Raw genomic sequence first — 26,572 nt, 5'->3', positions numbered from 1 at the left:
GAACGAGTAGAGGCACTAGTTAAAGTCGACAAGGTGTGGGAAGAACTTCAAATTAAAGCAGTTAACATCAATCAAGAGGAAATGAAGACCTTTCCACAGATCGTCCTGGGAATAATCAAGAATAGGACAACTCCCGATATCCACAATCGTGGTCGTCTGCTTCCAATGATTTGTCGACTTCCATAGGGGCAACTGAACCATCAAAGACGCCCATCCGAATTAATTGTCCAGTCACTCCAGCAGAAACAATGCAATTTGAAGAAATAGAAGCAAAAATACAAGAAGAAATAGAAGCAAAAATACAAGAAGAAAAAGAAGCGGAATTACATTTGCAAAGACCAGCTTTTAAGAAGACAATCCCCAAATTAAAAACATCAGCTTTGGCCAAGAAACTGAAGACGAAACATAGGAACCTGAAGGCAAAGTCAGAAGACAAGCAGGAAACGTCGGACGAGGCCTCTTCTTCCGAAAAACAAGAAAATATGGAAATGGAAAGCCCTCACCACTACCGACAATTCACTAGGAGAAAAACTTAAAAAAATATACGGAATCCTTCTTTTCAAACTACGATTATCATAAGAAGGGAAATAAAATTAAAAGCTTCAAAAACCAGAAAGAAATGCACGAATGTGAAACTTTGATGTACACATGCTCAAAAAAAAAAAAAAACTTAAAGAAAATCTCTTACAGGAAGAATATCCTGTTCGTCTCCCCCGTTTGTTCAAAAGATCATTTAATGGGTCCAGCAACTACAATTGAAGACCTTAGCATGTCTCATTTACAATCTTTAAATGACGCCACCGCACGTCTGCATCGCTTCTCTCAATGGGAGTGGGCTCCCCCAATCCCATCAAACAAGAAGAGCTGAGGACTCATACTTTGACACCGCACACGGCACCGGAGTCTAGATACTTGTGCTAGCTCCCTCCTTGGAGATTCCCATAACATCCAGAGGTAAGCAGAAGGGAGAATATTATCCAAAGACTGGAAGTACTACAGCTGCGCCATCAAGTTCATTGATATCTATGCGGCGACCAATGCATTTGCAAGATCTGCACTTTTTCAGAAGCTCGGCGATTATATATGTACGGCACCCATCACATCGTTATGATGGGAGACTTTAATTGTGTGGCAAACCCGGCACTGGACAAAATAGGAAGAACCCAATTACAGGAATGGCTAGTTATCGAAGTCTGGAAGTTTAACTTAACAACGTTCAGCTTAGTGATATCTGGAGAACATGTAATCCCTACAGAAAAGATTACAGTTGTTGCATGTACTCGGCATAGGAAATAGACTAGACTGGATCTATGTGTCATCACTCCCCCCCCTCCTGAGTTGAAAAGGTTTGGCATTAATATTAATAGTAATATCACGGGCTAAAAATAAATTGTACTCACTTTCTTTTGCCTTGAAAATGTCGAGAGTAGACCGGGCCCCTGGAAGCTGCCAACAGACTTCCCGTCCCTCTTCTCGGCCAAGCTTAGTCATCTTCTCTCCGTTTGGAGGAATTTTGCCTGGGATTGAGATAAGTGGGCCTGATTTAAACACTCTGTCAAACATAATATGATCTCAGTGGGCAGAGAATGTGACTTCCATCAACATCGAAAGGCAAATAGAGGAAGGAAACTTTAACATCAGATTACAACTATGTTCGAAAGATAAATGGTCGGCCATCTTCTCCAACAGGTTTTGTCAAATTCCGAGAATAGAGAACAATCACATAGAGCAGTGAAGGCAAACAGAACAAAACCAAGCCTTCAGGAAGTACAAAGAACATCTCTATCAAGACACCGGTACTTCCCATGACTACTCTTTTTGGGACATCGCAACCTTCCCTGCCCACATCCAAACAGGATTGTACACACCCATTATGGCGGCCGAAATAACAGCAGCATACAAGCAGCGCCATACCAGAAAAGCACCTGGGCCAGATGGTCTAGGAACAGAATTCTATTCCGCGGCATGGGACTTTATTTTTCCAGTCCTTGTGATACTTTTTAGCATCTTCCTTTCCACTGGAAATGTGGAAATACAGTACAGTATTTATCCTTAAATCAACAGGGACCTCTCCCTAATGAAGAGCTGGAGACCTATTAGTATATCAAACGTGGACTATAAGCTCCTTACTCGTTTTATCAATAACCGGCTCGAGCTAAGATTGAGGTATGTCATCCAAAGTTCTCAAGTATATAGTGTTCCGGGTCGTGCGATAGAGTTTAGTGTGTTCGTAGTAAGAGACGTACTCCATCTGGTAAATATTAAGAAATAACCTATGGCGTTGCTTTCAGTAGATCTAAACCCAGAGTTCGACAGTGTCCGTCATTCCTATCTATTTTGCATCCTGTAGAGTCGGAGTCACTGGGAAGTCTCCTGTGTATCAGTAGAGTAAGCTACAAGAAAAGCTCTACACGTCTCAGACCCAATCAATATCAGCGGACTCATCAAGCAACGATGCTCCTTAGTCTCCCCCCCCCCTTCTCATTATCCTGAACTTTTCGTTCGGGAGATTAATAATTCACATGGTGTTAGAGGAATTCCATTTTCATCTACTACAGAGGAAGCGAAAATTATAGCTTACGCAACTGATGTAGTAACTACACTTAAGGAGAATGACTCACTCTACAATTATTTTCAGATTCTAGACAAGTTCCAAGTTAGCAGCTTTACATCAAATGCCGCTAAAATACAACTTAACATTTATGGAATGTGGGACATAAATAGCATCCTGCTGGTTTTTTTCCCTAAACTACACCCTCCCCCTTACCATCCTAGCGATCCTCTTCTCTACAGTTCCAGAATTACATGGTCCCGAATTAATGAACTAAAATTGTTACCATTGTTAATGATTGTAAGAATGGACAACGGTCTGTTTCCACTGGGATGGGCGCAATTTAAACGCTCAGCAGTGGCGGCCGGTGAAAATATTAAGTGAGGGTGCTGCATATACAAAATAAAAAAAAATTAAAAATTTTTTTTTGCCTAATCAGTAACCAATTTATTAATAAATAAATTTACATATTAAAAAATTGCTTATTAAAAATATTTCACCCTTACCACGAGCAAACGCCAATAATAAAAGTTTCGTATCTCACAGAAATACGCGCGCAAGCATACCATACACTGCCCAAACGAGCAGTGTCGAAATGACTTTTAATATGCAATCACAAGCGCAAACGTATATCGTCGAGTCTGGCTGCAAGTGATCGAACGTGATAATATCGACACGCTCGAAGACTGGATTAACGGACAACCGTCATTTTCCTCCTGGGCTATCTTTATCAAAACCATCATATGCCCAGCCTATCAGTTTGTTGTTAACACTGGCTCTTCAATAAACTCTTGAACCTTTTCTGGGCAATTTTCGCAAAGAAGTTGATATTAACACCCTTCAACTTCCAGAGTAGTTCACAGGCTCTGGCCTCCCAGTACTTAACATCTGATACCTCAGCAATTCTGCTTGCCATCTGAACAAGATTCTGCACAGTAACCATCCAAGCAGTTATCACGTTCAGTACTTTGTGGGATTCAAGCTCTCTCTGTTTGGGATCGCACACCCTCAAGGTTCCCAAAGCAGAAATTTTCCCTGAACAGTACAACCAACCAGTGTTTACAACAACTTCCCTCTTCGGGTACCAACATCACTATCGTCCAGGATTGTAAAAAGTGGTACGAACTCTTTTTTCAACATCCTATGTACAAAGTCTTGAACTTAGGAACTGTTAACAGCACATCTTGTTCAATAATCTAACGAACAGAGGGTAAAGATCTGGCTTGGAGGATAGCCAGGTCTTTAATATATGGAGATTCCATAATACCAGGAATCCCGTTCTGTGATCTCTGGTGGGGCATGGAGACTGTCCAACATGATTTCGCATCTCCCCCCCCCTCCATACAAGCGAACAAATTATACATCTTCAGTTCCACCCTAGTTAACAACAGGCAGCGAATTCTCATCATCATCATCAGTGAACTAAAGTATCATATTTGGAAGGTGATCAATAATCCTACAACAGTGCTGGAAGTATAGAGAATCGTCTTATATAAGTTCTAAGGCTCGGTATGAGACTTCCTGTGGCTCGAGAGAACGGCTCTGGGTGATACAAAATTTAAAAATATCTGGTACAAACCGCTCACCAGGTGCACCTTATATCAATGAAACCTCAAATTCTGCCTGTTAATGTTATGAGATTCAAGAAAATTAACATCTGCTTAAAGAGGTATTCTGGTCCTAGTTAAGACAAACCCAGGCAGCGCAGGCCAACTTGAGGCTGTGCGCCCGGAAGGGGTGGATCACCTGGGGGCCGGTTATTTCCGTGGGCCATTCCATTTGTTGAGACAGACCTTTGATGCGGTGAAAAGAGTTATCACCTAATAGCACTTAGCTATAAAGATGAGTACTGTGAGCCTATTTTTATTCCTTCCTCCTCCCTATCTTCCACCCATCCCCTCCTTCTCATCCCATTCTTCTAACCTAGCCCTTTTTGTTCAAATAGCTGCAATTATAAACAGCCGTTTCAAAGAAATCTTTAAAAGGAAAAAAGGAAGCTACTGTCACAGGATAAAATTAAACAATAATAAATTATATTATCCTTAGTTTTATTTTTTAGATAATTATTGTATGCAATATTTGAATTATTATTATTATATTATTATTATTGAAGAACAAGAAAGAGAACTACAAAAAACACTGAAACTGTTAAATGAGGAAGGGAAGAGATTTGGACTTGTTATGAACTTTGAAAAAACAAAGACAATGGTATTTGGTGAGAAGAACATGAAACAAAAGATACAAGTGGATGGAACTGATATAGAAAATGTAGAACAATTCACATATTTGGGAAGTAAACTGACATATGACTGGGACTGTAAAAAAGAAATAAAGATCAGGATTGCAAAGGGAAGAACAAATCTGGAGGCCATGGATAACATCTGGAAAAGTAAAGTGATCAGTCTGCAAACAAAACTAAGAGTATTGGAAACATGCATCTTCAGCGGTGTACTGTAGGAATCTGAAACGTGGGTAATAAATAAGGAATCAAGAAAAAGAATTTTGTCATTTGAAAGAACTTGTTACAGGAAGATTCTAAGAATAGGATGGTTATAAAAAATCACCAATGAAGAGCTCTATCAGAAGATACAACCAAAACAGAATCTAATACAGAAGATTATAAAAGGGAAGCTGCAATTATTTGGACACATCTGTAGAATGAGTGAGGACTGGAAGATAAAGACATTTATGTTTGGTATTTTGGATGGTTTAAACAGAAGAGGTACACCATACCGAGAATGGATAGACGATATAAAAGACTGGTGTGGAATCGGTGTACAAAAACTGCGACACTGCACTGGACAAAGAAGGGTGGAAGAAGATAGTGAAACAGGCATCAGACATCAACGGGCAGTGAGCCCATGATTCATGATGATGATGGTGATGATGAATATTTGAATCTTTTTTGTTCATAACGTATAAGATTGATTTCAACAATGATTCACATTTCACACTTAATTTAAATCAAATATCGCACACACACACGAGATGTAGCATTGATGCAATCATGCGCTGCATCTCACGCGATATGCTGTGAACTAATGTAGTAAATAACAAACCGTTCTTGAAAGAGAAATTGTTCTTTCGATTTATCCGTTTTTTTATTTCCGAAATTATTTCAACATGAAACCAAAGCCACCAAAACCAAAATCCCGAAGAGTCAAAAGGAGAAAGCTGCTGTTTTCAAGTTACATAAGAAGTATACTAAATGAAGTTCATCCCGAAATTACCATAAGTAAAGAAAGTATTGATGTTCTGGGCAGCTTTGTGCTCGACGTACTAGATCGAATATCATCCCATGCAGCAAAGGTTGGACATGCTAACAAAAAAGTAACACTAAAACCACTCTTCGTACAAACTGCGTTTAAACGGAGAGTTAGTAAAGCATGCTATCTCTGAAGGCATAAAAAGCGTAACAAAGTTTGTTGATTTCAGGTAATCATTATCGTTGTGAATAGATTTTTAATAAAAGACTATTGGACTTTTAAATAGGTTGTCTAAATTATCCGAATTTAATCAACGATCATTTTGAACAAATTGTATATGAAAAACCTCGGACGTATGATAAAAGGGTGCACGACAACTGGGCGAGGGTCAACTGGGCGATGGCCAAATGGGCGATGGACAACTGGGGGATGGAATAAAAGATCAAATATGCAATTCTATTCTGTTGATCTATTACCAGGTAAATTTAAATAATTTTTTTTGAGAAATGAGTTAAAAGAAAGGTATAAACATAAAATTTGAAAAATCTCACTTATAATTAAGTTTATTTTTATTGTGTAGAATTACGAACTGTATAGAAGTTATATTGAAATTTCCCATACAAAAAAAAAAATGAGTCAGCTAGTTAATAAATATTTATATTATATATTTTCGTTTATATCATATATCAAACTTTGTAGGATCGTTTAAGAAAGAGATGGTTAAAAAGAGTGGTCAGAAAATGATTTAAAAATGAAAAGGTATAATTGCACAGTATTAAAATAAAGAAAAAATATAGTTTTGTTTTAATTAATTTATTAATATTATTTGGTAATTAACAAACATATTTACAAATGTTACATATATACAATAAAACAAAAAAGGATATGAAATTCAAGACAATTTTTTTAAAATTTATTAATTCATATTATAATTATTATTATTATTGTGTGACATCTCTAAGGAGTCCAAAGACTCATCGAGGAATGGCACCGACTCTACAACTCTCTGTCTCTCCACACTTAATCTATCAACTACAGGGAACTGCAACTACCATCATCATCCACACCAATACCATCTACTGCCAGCCACCACCATATGTATTTTTTGTTTGTAAATTGTGTGTTTTCTCAAGACTGATTTGTCTGTATGTGGAAATAAAAAAAAACGAGTTTCCGGGAGTAAAAACTCTGCATCCTCATTATGAGATCGGCTAACTCACCTTCAACTGAAAAAACCCACATAAAGATTCCTCTGATCTATAATAATAATTCTAGGGTATTGTGGAATTAGTTCATTTAGGACGGTCTGCACTTGAATGAATGTGGCACCAGGAACCGGCAAAAATTACTTGTTGTGATTAGACCTCATGCACATTCAGGGAAACTAGAACATCTTAGAGAAATGAAGAAAATATATGTGAAAATTCATCTATTGTATGTAAACATGATAAAGATATATGAATGACTTTGAACACAGTTATGAAGCTGGCGAGGGATCAGATATATATATATATATATATATATATCTGATCTGAGAAAGGAAACGAATATGATCCAACAAAGTCGAACATATCGCATTTAATTATAAGTAAAGGCCACATGGTAATTTGTTTATTGTGTCTATACACAAATGCCTGGATCATCAGGAACAAAGGGATGAGTTTGTCACCTAAGATTATTGGCACATTAATGAATCCCGGATTTCCGAGTGATATATTCTAACCGAGATCGAGTGAGTGTAAAGGATAGAGTATTTTTAGCAGTGTCTGAGCAGTAGAGAGAAGGTACTACAATCAATATCAGACACTTTGATCCCAGTTTTTCAAAGAAACACATGAAAGCAACATTGGTAATAACATCCTATGTAACAGTGAGTTTAAGTCTGTCTGGTGTAAAGTGGAGGACTTACAGGATGAAATATAAGGCGGCCTGATGCTATTCACCTGACGGTTCCGTTAAGAGGGAAGATGAAGTACATTATCTTGGATGATTTTAATTATCCAAACATTGAACTGGTAGAATAGAAATCTCACAATTCAGAATCCATTGAGTTGTTGGAAGACAACTTCCTTAAGCAGTATGTGGAAGAAGGATCTCGAGGTCAAAGATTGGTAGCTTTGATTATAGTGTCAAAAGGGGATCTCGGTTACCAATAAGACTATTTTACCATCAGAATGTGAGATAAGAGATAAAGCGTTACTTTCCTAGGAAGTGTGTAATTATATAGACGTTTTAAGTTAGGCAGGTTAAATATTGAACTACAAAACTGGAAATTATGATCAAAATAGCAGAATGCTATCTTTGGTCCCGTGGTTGCGAAAGTTTTCAGCAATGCAAGAAATCTTGAACAACTCATTAAATTAGGCGGTATCTAAATGTATCCATAAGGTTCGAAGAATGAATCACGTTGGAGTGAAGTGAATGTGTAACTTTATTAAACAACAGACCATTATGAAGAAGATTATGTGGAAGGAATATCACAAGATTATGAGCGAGAGGACATGAAATATATAAGTGCTGGCTAGAAAAGCAACGAATATTGTGAAAAGAAATTGGCTCTGCAGGATTAAAGGCAATCAAAAGAATTTTATCAATATGCCGCAATAAAGAAAAGGATAAACGTTGAACGATCACTTTCCTGAATACAGATGATTATATAAAATCAGAAACTAATTACATTGTTCAGTTAATCAGTGCTCACTTTGCTAAGATATATCAACCAGATGTATGTAACATAGTGCCAATCCAACTTCTATTTTCAGTGAACAGTTAGAGTTGCATGTGAATGAGAATTTGAGCTGTTCCATGATCTGGATAAGATTTCGGCAACAGGGACAAACGAATATCATATCAACACAGGGGCACGTCGGCCATATATGCAATGTGTGCGACGCACACAGGCGCCAGGATAGTAAAGGCGTACAAAGAGGAGGAAGTACTTAAATTTTTTTTAAAGTGATTTTTTAATTGGAGAGGTGGGTAGGGGCGCCAACTAATGTTTTGCACAGAGACGCCAGACACTACTGGGTATAGGGGCACCAACTAAAGTTTTGCACACAGGCCTCAGACACTACTGGCGCGCCCCTGTATCAACATATATGCTAAAGTAATTTTCAGCAGAATTGGCTAGGCGTTTGACATGTTAATATAATTTAAGTCTCAACGCAAGAAAGATACCACAGGAATTGGCTGAATGTATGATAATAATATTATTATTATTATGACATTTTTCTTGACCACTAGTATTAATAAATTAAAGACTTAATTCTGTATGTTAGTGAAGTAAATAATAGTTTAATATCCGATGTTTCACTGACTAATATCTGTCAGCATTTTCAAAGGATGCACTGGTAACCAATAGAAAGTAACAAAAACTAGGAAACTAATCGACAATTCTAAAAATTATATAAAGTTTTCACTGTGCGTGATAATAATATGCGTGTCGCAAGTACAACGTTTTATTTGTTGAAATATTTATTGTAATTTTCATGAAAGTTCATTTCTTTTTGAAATTGCAATAGTAAAGGCGCCAAAGAGGAGGAAGTACTAAAAAAAAAAAACACGTTTTTTAAAGTGATTTTTTTATTGGGGGGGTGCCAACTAAAGTTTTGCACACAGGCGCCAGACACTACTGGCGTGCTACTGGATATATATTACTTTTATTGTAATTTTCTTTCATGAAAATTACAATAAATATCTCAACAAATAAAACGTTGTACTTGCGACACGCGTATTATATCACGTGTCGTATTGTTTTCACGCACAGTGATAACTTTATATAATTTTTAGAATTGTCGGTTAGTTTCCTGGTTTTTGTTACTTTCTATTGCTTACCAGTGTATCCTTTGAAAATGCTGACAGATATTAGTCAGTGAAATGTCGGATATTAAACTATTATTTACTTGACTAACATACAGAATTAAGTCTTTAATTTATTAGTATGATAATATTATTGAACAAGGGTTGTATAAAAATGGATGTGTCTATCCATACACCTCTCAGTATCTTTGCTGTGGCGGTGAATATTTTAGAAAAGTTGGCAAGAACTAGCATGCAGAAATGGATAGACACACACCAACTATACTCTGCAAGGAACAGCATGGGTTTAGCAACAGAAGGTCATGTTTGAGCAAGATGCTAATGTTTTTAAACAATGTTTTGGACAAGTTGGATAAACGCGATGAATACCTTATAATGGTGCTGGATTTTTCTAAAGCATTTAATAGGATACAACAAGAGAGCCGGTGCCTAAACTGGAGAATATGGATTATGGGTTTGGAATATAATCTCTTGACCTGGATAAGTGAATGTTGACAGAGAGATATAAAAAAAAAAGTGGTGTACGGTGGGTGTGACTCTGTCAGATATAATATGACCCAAGGATTCAGGATTTTAGCCACTGTTATTCAGTCTGTTCATTAATAACTTTAAAAAGAATAGAACAGGAGAAGTGCAGCTGTTTGCTGACGATGCAAAGATAAGCTGGGAAATCTGGAATGCTACTGATATCGCTAACATCTTTTATACCACAAAGGGATTAGACGAGCACGTATCAATCTAACATTTTGCAAACTGAGTAGGGAATGAAAAGCAGTACAGTAACGAGGGTATGAAGTGTTTAACTTGCGTCCCCCTCTAACCCAAAAAATGACAAAAATTTTGAAAAATTTAAATGTAACAAGTTAAATTTTACTAAATGCAATATGTTAAATACTTACTATTAACCCCATCAAAATGAGTTGCAGTGTGTTGCAAAATTTGTGTGTCTAAAGCGGCATATTGCCGAAATTTAAAAGTACAATATAAAATAGCGGACTTTTATATCTATTTATTTATTTTTATTTTTTATATTTTTTACGTTTTGCACCCCAAACTTGTTGCGCCGGTGGCTGGCGCCTCTTTCGCCACGTCCTCGTTACGGCACTGATGAACAGTTACCCTTAGCCAGTGAGAGATATCTCCCCAAGACTACTAGTAATTTAAACGGTATCCAATGAATATTTTATGACAAGCAACTAACACCGTGTTGTCGTTCCTTATCCTAACGCGATTTTTAATGTCTGTAGTGGTGTGGATTCTGTGGGCAATTTTCTTGAGTTGTAGGATTTAAAACTTTAGTGTCCAGTAGCAAAAATCCTAACTGTCCATAACAGTTGTGCTAAATCGGAAATCAATTGAAGAAATACAATAAAAAAGCGCCGTTTGGAGTGTAGAACTGAACTTAAGCTCTAGATGACGCACTTTTTCAGACAGTTTAGTGCTATGGATGAAAATTGATTTCTACAGGAATAGGAAATCCGTCTGTCATAATTAGGAACCTTCTAGAAAACAAGAACTCATTTATTCTCTTGAACTCATTGATACTAGATCCACTCACTATTACAAACAAACTTTTACACTCATTCAATGAACTATGAAATGAAAAATGTTCTAGGTCTTATCCCTTTCTTAATTGCATGAAAATGTGACTTCCACAGATGTTCTCTTAGCTTCTCTTCACCTTGCACATAAGAAAGATTTAACCGTCGATGTCCGATATCATCTTTTCCGATGTCAATATATCTCTATATTTTGAAACCTTAATCTGTCCTCATAATGCACATTAGATTATTCCGATATTCTCTTTGTAACGCTTCTTTACATCCTCTTGATAGTTTCTTCCTCACATCAGTACGGAGATCAAATTTGCACACACCAGCCGAGGTGTGCTTGTATTATGGTCTTGGAAAGAAATGAAATGTCTTTTTTTATCCATATATATTTCATGTTTCAACATCACAATTATGGACTAAGCTGTACTTTTTCTTTCTATGTGACTTTTTAAAAGTCACATTGGAAAAGTTATGGTGGTTATGAATTTAAATCAGTGTTGTAGCTAGAGCTCTTGTCGTCCGGGGAGATCCCTAAGTTTGCCACCCCTCTCAATACCAAAAATACTACAAAAAGTTAAAACGACGTATAGGGAAATAAATTAAAAACATTATGTTTATTTTTGAAGTAAAACTTTAATTTCAACATTCTAAAATGTTATTTGTCTTGCCTTTCTGTTAGCAAACTCTTCGATGACATTGGCGAAGTCTATTTCATAATAATGTAGGTAATTCTTAATCTATTTTATTTAAAAAACTCCTTTCACAACCATCAGTACTTATAGCAACTGTGAGGAAAATTCACAGTAGTATTACAATATTTGGAAATGAGTTCTCGAGACCATATTTTAGAATTAACTGCGAAAGTTCAAAAAGGTTCAAAGTGCCTCCCAGGGCGATTAGGATATTAGGATATTTTCTTCCATAATAATCCCAGGATTATTATGGAAGGAAATATCCAAGTGGGCATGAAAAACGAAAGCGAAAACCAGAAAAAGAAGCGGCTGATGAACGTCAAAGAAATTCACTGTTTAAATTTATGAAGTTGAACTCATATATTTGTTCAGATATATCAGTTGATAACGGGAGTTCTGAAATAACTACAAACAGTTCTTCGGCTTCAACATTAATTAATAATGAGAGTTCAGAAATACTCAAAGGAAGCGGAGAACATGGCGCGTTTGGTCAAACAATGAGTATTGAAGATCCTAAAACTGAGACACCAGAGGAAGGCAAACTATTTACTATTGATGATCCAGCAACATCGCCCAAAATTTTGAACAACGCAACACTAACACAAATTGTACAACGTGGTCCACCGTCTCCTCCGACTGAAAATGATTTTCCAAAAGATGACAACAAGAGGTGTTTTTCCACAGCTAACTATGTCAGGACAACTGCAAATGGAGAGAAGCAAAACAGAAGATGGCTTATATATTCAAACTCTAATTTTTGTTTTTGTTGCAAATTATTTTCTTCTGATGATAATTTTTTTTATCTAATAATGGCTTTTATGACTGGCGACATGTAAGTGAAAGATTAAAGTCGCACGAACGAAATCCAGTGCACATGAAATGCATGTATTCATGGACACAAATGGAATATCAATTGGATCACTTTTGAATAAATTAAATCTTAAATTGTTGGATTGTAGAGGCAAAGGTATGATAATGGAGTGAATATGAAAGGAGTATATAAGGGAGTACATGCTTACATTTTAAATGAAAACGAAAAGGCATTTTATACTCCTTGCGCGTGTCATAATTTATATTTGATTTTAGGGGATGTCGCAAAATTTAATGGGATGTCGCAAAATCATCAATTATAGCAATAAATTTTTTTAATGTTATACAAAAAATATATACGTTATTTGCTGCCTCAACTTCACGTTGGGACATTAAAGAAATTTGTTAAACAATTAACTCCAAAATCGTTATGTGATACAAGATAGGAATGTAGAATAGAATCAGTGAGAGCTGTACGTTTTCAAATTCAAGAATTTTTAAACGCACTAAAAGAATTATTTAAAATTGCATCAGATAATACTATCAAAGTAGAAGTGGTTTCAATATATGAACAAATAGATTCATTTGACTTTATATTAAGCCTTGTAATTTGGTATGAGCTTTTGTCAAAAGTTAATTTAGTAAGTAAAGTATTACAGAATGCAAAATTTCCCATAGACTATAGACCCATAGAATATCAGGATTTGATAACTGTTTTGAGATTGCTAAAGAACTGTCAAATCTATTAGAAATAGAAAATTAAATTTAAAGAAAGTCGAGTATGTCGAAGAAAAGTATTTTTTGATTATGAAACGCCTACTGAATCACACATAGGTGATAAGAAAGATAATTTTAGGATAAATTTGTTTTTTTTTGTAATTTTAGATACTGCTCTACAATCTGTCAAACAAAAAAGATTTGAATTGTATGAAATTCACGAAAAATCATTTGGATTTCTTTATGATGTGAAATTAATACGAAAAATGACAGAAAATGAATTAAAATTTTGCTGCAAGCAGCTGTATCAAAAATTAAATAATACAGATATTGATGAATCTGAATTTTACAAGGAATTAATTATTTTTAGAAATATTGTTCCAGAAGATGCACCCATTAATATTTTAAAATTCATAATTGCAAATAATTTGTCGGATATTTATCCAAATATTACTACGACATTTAAAATATTATTGACCAGTACAATTACGGTCACATCAGCAGAAAGGCCATTTTCCAAATTAAAATTAAAATTTCCATAAATGTTACTAACTTTCAGGGGCCCCGCTTTTCCATTTTGCACAGGACCCCGCAAAATGTAGAAACGGGCCTGTATGGCAAGCTGTGACAGATGTTTTGGAGGATATTAAAAAATAATTTAGATATGAATGAAAATTACAGCTAAAGGAACCAAAGTCGATGTAGTTGGCTAAAACTTAAGATGAAGATACAGTGAATATCCGCAGTAAATATTTGAAAGATTGTTGAATCAAACAAGCTGTGATATAACTGGGAAAAAGTATGGAAAACTAATGCTATCAGCAATACATTTCAATATTTGAGAGTACAAAGGCCATTAGAAACCTAAAACATGGAATGATAGGGGGGGAGGGGTAGTTGATATAACAAGCCCAGAAGTTCTCAAACATGGAAGCATGAAAAATTTTTGGTGGGTAGTCTGCACAATTTAGAAGAGGTAATCATAAGGTCAAATTATGGATGACTAGGGTATAACTATCATAATACTACTATCCTAAATATAAGAATTCATGGCCATCAATGGTATCAGGATTAGGTTTTTAGATTAATAGAAAGAAATATCATGAGAATGAAACGATGACCTGAATTTGATTTTCTAGATTTGAAGTCAGTGTGTCAAGTGAAAAACCATTCAAAATTGCATTATGCAAAAGCAGAATATTATCCAGAGAGAGAGAGAGAGAGAGAGAGAGAGAGAGAAATATGTATATAGTACATAACCACTCCAGTAACACGTATTGTTCGGGAGATTCAAATTATATAGCATGGTCAAAGAAATTGCCATTTCAGCTGAACACTATCCCTATTGCTGAATTCGTATTCAGCAATAGGGACTTCTTATACTGGGTAATTTTTTTAGTAATTTCCTTCTAATTTGTCATCTTACTATAATATCTATAAATCGCCCTTGTCAGCTGCTTGAGGTTCCCTAGGTTTCTATAATCCAATGGCAGTTTTTCGATTCTGTGAGGTACCTAGAAGGTCCACTTGGCTCTTCTGTAATAACTATTATAGTGATATGTTATCTAGTTTCTTGGCTCTGGTCTTGTTATGTGATAATTATTTTGGTTATTCTGCAATTTGGACCAAGTGGTATTTTGGCATTACTGTGTAGTTGCATTATTACATGTATCCCTTGCTTAACGCGGGATTTGATTAACGCGGCAAAATTAATTGCGGCAATCCCTTGATATATACGCGACAAGAGTTTTGATTAACATGCCTTTAACCCTACGGAGCTCGCAGCTGATCTGACAGAAACATGTAAAATGTTCAATATAAATATTCTTACAAAATTCAGTGTATAGTTTGGAGGTCATGAGTAGCTGTGCATTCATATGTTATGAGTGATATTCCGCACTGTTTTTTGCTGTCAGTTTGGTTTAACACATGTTATGTAAAGGTTTGTAATATTTGACAATAAATTGTACCTGAGAGATACAGCGACCTCCGATGTCAGTATAGTATGTTTTTTTTTTATTCTTTATTCAATCATTTCTAGATTGTAACTGAAAATAATAAAAAAAACCATCATGTATTACTGAAATAGAGAGCCAGAGGCTTATTTATCATACATATCCTCTAGGAGATGTGCTTTACATTATGGAAAATACTAAGGAAAGTGATCTGGAGCTTACTACTCCTTTTCTACGAGTTGCCCATAAGGTTGCTTATGCTTGCATCCGCCGAAACTTTTAGTTTCTATATATTCGGCACGAGACTCTTGTAGTTTCTATATTCGGCTATGAAATAATGTTCGATTCAATATTTATCATACATGTCCTCTAGGAGATGTGCTTTACATTATGGAAAATAATAAGGAAAGTGATCCGGAGCTTACTCCACCTTTACTACGAGTCTCCCATAATGTTGCTTATGCTTGCATCCGCCGAAACGTTTAGTTTCTATATATTCGGCACGAAACTCTTGTAGTTTCTATATTCGGCACGAAACTCTTGTAGTTTCTATATTCGGCTATGAAATAATGTTCGATTCAATATCCACTAAATTTGTACCATCGTGTATTATATTTGCAGTGTTTTTTCTTTATGTTTTATTGTTTGTTTGCCGAGGTCTGGAGAATCATTCTGCTTGTTATTGTAGAATTTATGCCGATAAGAAAAAAAAACTAAAACTGTATAAGCGACTCTTGATAACTTAAAAAAATTGCAATAAATAATGTAGCTACAAGTATTTATTAAACATTTACTTTGCATTCATTTTTTATCTTTCCTAAAAGAGTACCATATAAAATGAATTATTAATACAGTAATCGATCATGGACGAATTGTTTTACCATTGATTATCAGATTTGATTAATGTGATTTTGATATACGCGGTAACATCGAGGGATTAATTAAGCGCGTTAATGGAGGGATACCTGTATTTTATCTTAAATATTTTGTGTTCTGTCATTGGCCGCTACATGAATGTGGGATCATCTCTTTATTAGTAGAACCTCAGTTTTACCATTTTATATTGCAACGTTGGTAATCTGTTAAGTTAGTAGTTTGCGCAAAATCCGTATGGTGCATACCATAAAATATTTTCACATGATTGATTATATATTTGTATTTTTATGTATGTTATCATTGTTTTTCAATCGGTGTAGTTTTACTTGCTATTATCCGATGTTTATTGTGTAGATTATTTGTATTCCAACTGAGTGAAGTTAGAATAGCTATATTCCAACATCAAAGTGAAGCCCGAGATAATGTTTAGTTTTCACCTCTGTGAAGGTTGTGGTTTTAGGACATTGCTTCGTGTATAGAAAGAGACACATGTTACATACAAGAGTGTGGTCAAAGTAATCTTATTTTATTGATCTGAGGGTTTCAGTAGAAATGAAACAGTTGAGGAATGATTAAAACCTTCAGACATGAGAGTTCTGATATAACCTTGGTAGAGAGAATAAATTACATCACTGTCAGAATTGTATTAATCATATTGAAAACGAAAATTTTAAAATGAACTTGGCATTGTTATCATTCGCGAATGTGTTGGAAACCTTGCAAGTAACAAGGTTTCCATTTTTCTTTATCGACAATTTTCTTTAAGAAAATTGTCGATAAAGAAAAATTACTATTATGTGCCGAGTATTCTTTAGGGTACCGAAGAATATTCGTCAATTTCAAAGTAATTGAAAAAATATTTTCAATTATTTGAAGTTTATAACGATTCAGAAGTATTATTTAAGTGATTTGTATAAAGTCTTCACTAAATGGACATTAAACTGCTTAGATCAAAATGAACGCAACGTCTGCTATACTGATGTATTCTATAAAGACTAAAGGTGAATTAATAATAGACACTTCAGATTAATAATTAGCGTTATAATGACAGTGAGAGGCGTATATAATTCTACAAAAATGGCGTTTCCGGCCATAATGCTAGGACCGCCGAAAAGCCATTCTCAATTGGAGCCAATCACCGAATAAAGGAGATGCAGCAACAAAAATATTTTCACAATTATTTTCCATAGAACAAAGTTGTTTCATGAAGCTGACAGAACTTATCACACGTTATAGCTTTTGAGTGAAACTACAAACAGTAGAGGTCATACCAAAATTTTGTTTTACATTAGTACTAATTTTAAGTATTTATTAATTAGTAAATATTAGTAGTAAGGTTGGTACTAAAATTAGTACTAACACCTTAGTACTAATTTTACTTTCATTATCTCATTAATGGAGGGTGCAGGAAACTATTTGTGTTCTTGGAAGTCGAGTTTTAATTTAGCAATTTATAAAATCAAAGTAGACCAATTCTTCTTGCTATTATTTATTCATTTATTTCAGAGAAACGAAATAGCAGTACTGTGCTGTGGTGTATCTGAATGAAATTCACCCAACACTACTATACTCGAATCATTAGATCTTCAAATTGGTGGTAAACGTTATCTCCATTACCTGTGGAGGACTGTGAATCAATCGGACTAGTTATCTCCAAAGTTAAAGTTAAAAGAGTTTTTACAACTCTCAATTGGGAAATGAAAAGACATTAGAGAATATACTTATTTATAAATTCAGAATTTATTTATGTATTTATATCAGAGAATTTCACCTCTTTAGCCATATTTTATTTAATTGATCTTTTCCAAAAGAAGATTTACCTTACTTTTGAGTAAACTCATACTCATCCTCTTTTCTAAAATATAAATTTTGATTTTATATTATAATTCTGTTTATAATTCGCAAGCAGATATACTTTTTAAGTTTTCTTTCAATTATGATTTTTACAGACTATTTTGGACAGATCAAAATAATTATATTTTACAGCATGCACTGGTACATCAGATACATAGAATAAATAACAGAGCTTATTTTTGAAACGAGAAAACATTTCGCATTTAAATAATTTATTTATCAATGATCAATAATCTAATTGTACTACTCTCTACCACTTGTTTCAATTTTAGATACTGATTATCAATAAAGAAAACTTTACTTCAGTAATAACAAAATAAAAATAAAATACTCAAATACTATAAATCCTTTGCTAAAATTTTATGCCTTCTTATGCCGTCTGTGATTACGAGCACCCTTGTTCGATTTCCACCACTACATTAGAGGTATATTTATCAGGTGGTTTTAATTAATTTTTTTATGTGACTACCACCAACTAAATAGTGTAAACCTAGAGTACATTCGTATTGTAGGCTAAGTTTTTCTATTTTATTTTATAACAATGTTACGGCCGAGTTGGATAAAGGGAATGGATGCACTATGATAATGTTGGATTTTTCTAAGGCATTTGATAGGATACCACACGATAGGCTGTTGTGTAAATCGAAGAATATGGGACTGGAAGATAATCTATTGACTTCGATTAGGGGATAGTTGACAGACAGATATTAAAAAGTGGTATAAAGTGGGTGTGAATCTGTCAGATTTGAGGTCCAGTGGTGTACCTCAGGGTTCAGTCCTTGGGGCATTATTGTTCAATCTATACATTAATGACATCAAGCAGGGGCTATAATCAGATTTGCAATTGTTTGCTGATGATGCGAAGATAGGCAGGGCAATCATGGATGCTACTGATATTCAGAAAATACAAAATGATTTGGATAGACTGGAAATCTGGGTTAACGAAAATGGCTGTCAGTTTAATCTTAGTAAGTGTAAAGTTATGCACTTTGGCGTGAATAGAGTTCCAGTGGCATATTATATTAGCTGGGTTGGTATGCTACAAGAAACTGAAGAGACAAGGGATCTTGGTGTATTGGTGGATAAGAATTTAAAGTTCAAAGGTCACATAGCAAAAGTTGCAAATGCAACTCAGAGGATAATTGGTATGTTGAAGTGAACCTTGACATGTAAGAATAAGGAAGTAATTTTGCCTCTTTATAAGGCTTTGATAAGACCACACTTGGATTACTGTGCACAGATTTGGTCTGCCGGGTTCCAAGGGGATAAAGAAGCTGTGGAAAGGGTGCAAAGAAGAGTTACAAAGATTATATCCGGATTATGGGATTTAGATTATGAGGACAGATTGCGAGTATGTGGATTATTTGTGGGTTTACTGCTTTCTTATGATGGTTGTAAGATTTTTCTTCTCAAATAATAAGTTTTTTCACCTTGAAGAATATTTTTCATTGTATCCTAATCTTACTGAGCATAGTAAGAATAGGATACAATGACAAATATTACTGAGCACAACCAGGTATCAAACTGTTGATACCGAACAGCGAAAACACCCATGCCAATAATTTCACACAAAATTACTTGCAGTAGGAGTCACAATAGGTTAATATGAAACTTTCCATATGCTTTCCTTTCCTGTCCCACATACGTATAATTGATATTGTCTGCTAGGACACTATCTTTTAAAGTGTGCTTCGAGGGCCACGACTAAACCGCGACATTTGTAGTAAAAATCTGGGTTTAGTGCTGCCTAGACTATGAAATTTATGAGTTTTTCAAGTGAAGTTTAGTTAGCAGGTTTCATACAAAGAATGCACTTTTGTCTCTTTCAAAAATGACACACAATTCTGAGAACACACTAGATTGCCATTGTACCCAACAGCAGTATCTTTCTTTGTGTTGTACTGTCATTTCCTCTGTACTTAGTGTCTCTCCCATGCAATTTCCTAACGCGTTATTTTTACGTAAAAAAATTCTGTATTTCTTAATCAGCCAGCCATCATCCCGCATGTCTTTTTTGTTGTTTTATTTATCCTCAGGCGGAGTAATAGTGATACTATGCTAATGGTAGTGCTCTGCTCTACCGATCTATAATACTTCAAATATAGAATATAGCATTTTATGTTAACCTGTCCCTTATCCTCCGATCTCCCTCTCTCTCGCTTTTCTCTCTATTCATCTGATTTCCTCCTGTTTCTCAAGAAACCCACCTTTTTGAACTATTATATACCGTATTATGCTTTAAAGTAGCTCAGTTTTGCGATCCAAACCCACGAGCCTTCTAGTCCAAGGAAAAATACTTAATTTTTCATCTTTCAATCTTCTTTTATTAAATACTCTTTTTTTGCTTGCTCTCTAAGTTAATAATTAATTTCTGCTGAGTTATTTGTACAGTATCAGTTATCATGATGAAAATAATTTTTCCAACACGTTTTGTTATCATTCTTATGTTTGTGTTATTTTCCGTGCATTTTCAGTATTAATTTCTTAGTTTTCGCTTGTTCATAGTAAATAGTTCGATGTGAGTAGATGTCGCTTTTTTTTTTTTAGAATTTCTCCCCCATTCTTCTGTTAATAGTGATTGCTGACGAAAATGGTACGGTTGCTGAATTTAAAATCCACTTTAATTCTGAATGAATCTTTACTTAATAAATAGTTAAGCGTTATAATGTATGGCAGTTTGATTATATTCAATAGTTTTGAATTTTATTTTTTTATTTTAGGGGATTGATATCAATCATAAGCATGATAGAAAAGTCGTCCGGAGGGCCCCTAAAAGCAACGATATATATTTAAGATTGCTAGTGAAGGTAAGTACTGAGCTGAGCAAAAATTTATCAAGAAATCGTAATGAACATGATTCCGTATAAGTAAATGTTGTGTTAAGATAAAAGAATTGCTTTTCGTTTCTTAGGTAGTATTCTGTTTTGAAGTTCATGCGTTCATATGTGCACTTATCCTGGGGCCAAGGGATTTTTATTTAAATTCTGTACGAAAATTGTGCCAATTCATTAAAGTTTTTGGAATTTGCAGTGGCACAAAGGAAGGAAAAAAGTTTTCGAAGTGATATAAAGTAATAACATTGTTGGATGAAATTTGATGCTTTTACAGTTAGGCTGTATAAAACGTTAATTATTATTATTATTTTTTTTTAAAAAGACATCTTTCAAAAAATTGCTTGATTCCTGACACTTGTATATTTTCCGACCATCTAAAAAATCGACATTAGAAATTTAGTAGTTTTTTAAATATCGTTCTTTGAAAATAGGGTGGTTTTCATGGTTATGGTTCTATGCAAAGTGCCAAAATGTATAAAGTTAATGGCATTAAAATGTGGAGTGGTATAGAGTGTGAGACCAATTAATTCACAAAAAAAAAAAAAAAAAATCATCTGAAGGTGAATTAGTTGGTCTCATATGGAAGTGGCATAATTTTTCCTCCTAGCAATTCTGGCATTTTTAGCTCACACAAGTAAACCAGCGAGGCACAATTTAGACAATACAATGGCCTCGGTAAACACATTGCTCTATTCTCTGTTTTGTGTCCTTGCAGTCAGTAAATGTACAGGTAAAGCTGAAAGTTTAAATAGTGGTTTATATCAGCATATTGATTTTCACATAAGTTAGTACATAAAAGTAACAAAAATTGCTGTTCTGTTCAGAAATTTTTTTTTTCCCTAAAATTGTCCATGAATTTATTAGCATGAATATTGATATAAGAGAACAGATGTTAATGTTGGTGATGAGCATAGACTAGTAGACACTTGATGGATGTGGCCAACTGACTGACTGTAGATTATTACTGTGATAATAAATTGTCATCATAATAGAAAAATACAGCTGTGGATCATTTTGATGATATTGTCTTCAATCATTTTTATGCCTATTTTAACTTGTGCTAGGGACAGATTGAAATGATGAGAATATGATAAGTTATTGGTTGAATATATGTATTGGAGATATGCATCTAAAATACTCGGTTGGTTCCGTTTACTCCATATAACAGTAGTGTTTTGAAAAGCATTTCTGTGGGTATCTTGTCATATACCTTTCCAGATTTATAGAATAAAGGAAGAGAATAAGAAGTTGGTTGACTAAGTTATAAGCTAAATCTGTATGGATGTTGACAAGCTGCTGGCAGTATATGTGATAGGGAAAAAAGAGTGGTGGTGATGGCCTTTTCACTGGAGAAGCATCCATGGAAATAATAGAAAGCCTAAAAGAAAGGCATCCATGAAAATATGTATAGAAAACAGAATGCAGAAACAGTATCTATAGGAAAGTGATTGTAGGAAGTTGATGAGAGATGAATTGGAAATTAAGTGAACAGCTTTTCTCTGGATATCCATTCAAGCATTTTATAGGAAGTTTTTTAAGCACCACCCTAAATGTGAGCACAGTTCTATGGTTGATCCAATATGGGACTTATAAAATGTAAGGAGCTGACCAGAGGAGAAGTAACAGTGGTGTCCAACTTCATGATATTTACCAGAATGGTTATACGTGGCAAATATAGTTTATGCATGAAATCAAATTATTCCTTTTTTGAAAGAGATGTAATTTTTATACTCTTATAAATATTAAAATAAAGAGCCAAAAGGCATCAGTTCAGTGATGTAAAATTATATAAGTGAAGTGGATATTAGATCCAGTATTATTTCATAGCCGAATGTAGAAACTAGGAAAGTTTCTAAAGTAAGTTGACCAGAGAGCTTACGGGAATACATCCTCCGCATTCATGAGTTGCCTTAGTATGGACCATATAGAAGACGTAGGCAGCTCGTGAATGCCTACGAGCCTTTTATTGGTCCATTTTGATAAGGTTTCACTGACCCGACAGCTTGTTGGTTCATCTCAGAGATCAGGTAGAAACCTTAAGAGAGCAAAAACTCATTCAGTACTAAGGAACTTGAAATCTCAGAGAGAGATAGAGAGATTTATTTTTCGTAAGCGAACTCTCGGTTGGTGCGTAAAAGTAATTACTAAAATAAAGAGCCAAACGGCTTCAGTTCGGCAATGTAAAAACTGAAGCATTTTGGCTCTTTATTTTTTAAAATTCTTTTATGCACTGGCCAAGAGTTTGCTTACAAAAAACACATCTCCCTGACATTTCAAGTTCCTTAGTACTGGACCAGAGTTTTTGTTCTCTTAAGGTTTCTACCTGATCTCTGATGAGAACCAACCAGTTTGAAACAGCAGTCAGGTCAATGAAGCCTTATGAAAATGGACTAATAAAAGGCAAATATATAGATGCTTGGGTGGCACTTATGTCTTCTGTATGGTTCATGCTAAGACAACTCTTGAATTCCGGAGAATGTATTCCCGTAAGCGCTCTGGTTACCTTACAAAACTTTCATAGTTTCTACGTTTGGCTTTGAAATAATGCTGGATATAATATCCACTTCACTTATATAATCTATGGTAAAATCTTTATTAAGGATTTGTAGTCTTTTTAAATATATTTATTTACAAATGGACATTTCTATCTAGAAATACCAATTTGCCACATATGACTAGTTAGTGGTGATGGTGTTTGACACTTGGGATTTAGAATGAAAAGAAACTTTAAGAGGCTATGGACCAGGATAAGCCAGATGTGAAAGTCAATATAAGAAAAGAAAACTGATCTTGGTTCTTGAGTGGAATATTATAAAAGTGAGAGAGAGTGAAGCATGGTCCCTTTCTCCCTCTCTCAGGAAGTAAGATTGTTGAGGTAGTTGAGAGAAATCAGAAATTTAGCAAATAGCTCTTTTCTGGATATACATTCAGGCATTCTGTTGGAAGTTTTTGATGCACCACGTTAAATGTGAGCATCGTGGAGAGGACCTCTCTTTGACAAACGGTGCCATCAGCTCATTACAATCTGAGCTCTTGGTGATCCTCAACCCTAACTTTGGTCTGTTCTCTCGCACATCTCAGAAGTATCCACACAAAATGAATTCCCAAAAATAAAAAAAAATAAGCATGCCAAAAAGAATAACATTCTGCATTAATCACAACTGCTCTATACAGTACTGAATCTATCTTCGAAAAGTCTCAACAAAGATGTCGTCAGTGCCCTAAGCTATGGCCACAATTTTGCTGTTGCATCAAAAGAAGTGCCATTGCTAGACCTAATGTATAACATAGAATTCAGAATCATTTGCTTAGCTCCAAAAATAGCGAACAACATTAAGACTTGATGTCACCAATATCCTCTCCCAGTCGATGCTTTAGAAAGTATCTTCTGGTCAACTCACTGCTATCAGAAAGTTATGAAAAGATAAACGTATTGCCATCACCAGAGAGGATAAGGGTAATAATGCCATGGAATATAATTGAAAAATGGATATTCTTTGAGATCGTGCTACCTACATCCCATTATATCACGATCCCTCAAAAACAAAAGTTAAAAGATAAAGTATCTTCCTGGCTGCTGGACATTGCAGAAAAACTCAAACCCTTTGGTTTTCCTTTTCTCTCCTCTCCCCAGATATACTGTTTACCTAAAGATGGAAAATGTTTGAAATCGTCTTCATGCCATAGGTTCTAGATGGCAAACCTTTGGCATGTCAATGATTTACAGGTGATATCCTTTTATATGCTTAAATTATTCAGCTTTTTTTTTTTAATTGTTACAATACGTACAAGTTAAATTTTGTTTTACACTAGAGAGCAGCTATGAAGACATGCATATGATTGGTGTGGTATTAACAAAAGATCGCACAACCTAAAGACAAAAGCAACCAACAATTGTTGAATTGAAATGCTAATTCTCTCCAACCGAATTCCATAACATCTGAAACTGTCATAACAACATTTACTATATATTTCTTAGTTTTAACACATCCATTTATCGTTCCAATGGAACTTCTCATTACCAGCGGACTCAACTCACACAAAGTTTTGACCCTTGGTTGAATTTTATTGCTGCTTGTTTGCACTGGCAGGCTAACTCACACACCCATTATATGGCATGTGTTAATTCATAGTAGAATTTTGTTTAAAGTTAGCTTTTGTGATCTGTCATAATGACATCGAGAATTTCAAATGCAATAAAACAAACACTTATTTCATTTAATTGAAAAATTGGACAATAGTTTTTAATTAGATATTATGTTTTCGGTGCAACATGGTTTTGCTGAAGTCTATACATTATAGTTTCTGTGAGAAGGGACATGCGATTCATTAGTTAGCACCGTTTTTATTCCAGCTGTCTCTAATTGCACTATTTGTCGAGAAATATATTACACAGACAGCAAAAGCCTCTGTATCTTATTCAGGGATACAATAAAACTGCTTGTTTTTCTGTGGTATAATGGCTGTTGGGAAAGACGTGTTGTTAACCGTGGGGAGCAAGTTACTATCGCCTCGATGTGAACATGTTTAAACAATAGTTTACCCTTCCTAGACACCTTAGTAACACACACCTTCATAATGGTTACTTTTCTTTCACTGTATATAAAACCCACCACCACCACCACCCCTCTCAACAATATGACATCATTAAAACTAACCAATAGAGTCTATAATGTTTGTTCCACTGGAACAAACATTATAGACTCTTTCAAACTGAACCTAACCACATACACAACCCCTTCTTATCTGGCTACAGAGATAGAGAATGAAAAAATAATAATTTCCTTCATCCCTTGGCCATTGCTTCAGAAGGATCTCAAAAATGCCATCACCATTCCCTACATCCATGGCACGTTGGAAAAAATAGCCAGGTCTTTAAAATACTACAAACAGTACCTCTGCACAGCTTTTAGACCCACCGGAAACTTACGACCCTTATCCTTTCCACCAAAGATCAGCTTCTTCCTCTCTCTCTCAGTGCCTGGAGTATGTAAAGCGCTTTGTTCCTGCAAGTTGACTTACTTTGGACAGACTGGTTGATTGCCACTATCCATTTAGATGAACACTAAACGTACATCTGCATTCACGACTATGGCTATGGGCAGTCTGGCTTGCAGACCATGTATTGGACACAACTCAGGATCTGGAAGAAAACCATCATGCTCCACCATCATCAAATTCCTGCCATGTACCCTCAACGGGTGTACAGGATGCTCCACCATAATAAATTTAAAAAAGGAAAGACTGTTTTTAGCATCTACGGCAGCACTTTTCTGAGTGTTGCCTTAGATACTAAATCAACCCAATTTATGGATGCATAAAACTTCCCAAAATTCAGGAAACAATAATTGTTAGAGATCCCAGTTTACATCTTCGGCCACCTACAAATGTCCATAGAGGGCACATCACCTAGATTGGACTTGAGTCACCCACATGTTTCATTGATTATTATGTTGTCTTTGTGTGTGTGTTACAAGTGTTATTTGTACTCCCTGAAGATGTCTTGTAACTGAGATGGAATATTGGAAGCATTAAAATTAGTTTTTAATCCCTTCCCAGTGCTTTATTAAACTGCCAACATGAAATTGGATGACCAGGCTATTAAGGAAGTGCAGACAACTATTATTTCCTTTTCAGTGGTGAAATTGTAGGTTTTTCCTTGCCATGTAACATAGCCTGAGTTCATAGTAAACCTGAATAAGACT

General features: G+C 35.0%; 1 protein-coding gene across 1 annotated transcript in view; it reads left to right on the top strand.

The window, feature by feature from the left end:
• Positions 1-20,554: 20,554 nt before the first annotated feature.
• RpL18 (ribosomal protein L18) overlaps positions 20,555-26,572 on the top strand; it is an 80,214-nt gene continuing 74,196 nt past the window's right edge. Inside the window, exons 1-2 of the mRNA XM_090411026.1 lie at positions 20,555-20,626; positions 20,754-20,840. Coding sequence (XP_090267152.1) covers positions 20,624-20,626; positions 20,754-20,840 — 90 coding nt within the window. The 5' untranslated portion in view covers positions 20,555-20,623. The remainder of the gene's footprint in view (positions 20,627-20,753; positions 20,841-26,572) is intronic.

The sequence above is a fragment of the Typopeltis vanoorti genome, chromosome 21 (genome assembly GCF_054136105.1).
Source record: "Typopeltis vanoorti isolate ZY-2024b chromosome 21, IOZ_Tvanoo_1.0, whole genome shotgun sequence".
Taxonomy (NCBI): Eukaryota; Metazoa; Arthropoda; class Arachnida; order Uropygi; family Thelyphonidae; genus Typopeltis; species Typopeltis vanoorti.
The sequence above is the reverse complement of the archived record's forward strand: the minus strand, read 5'-3'. Positions and strand labels throughout refer to the sequence as shown.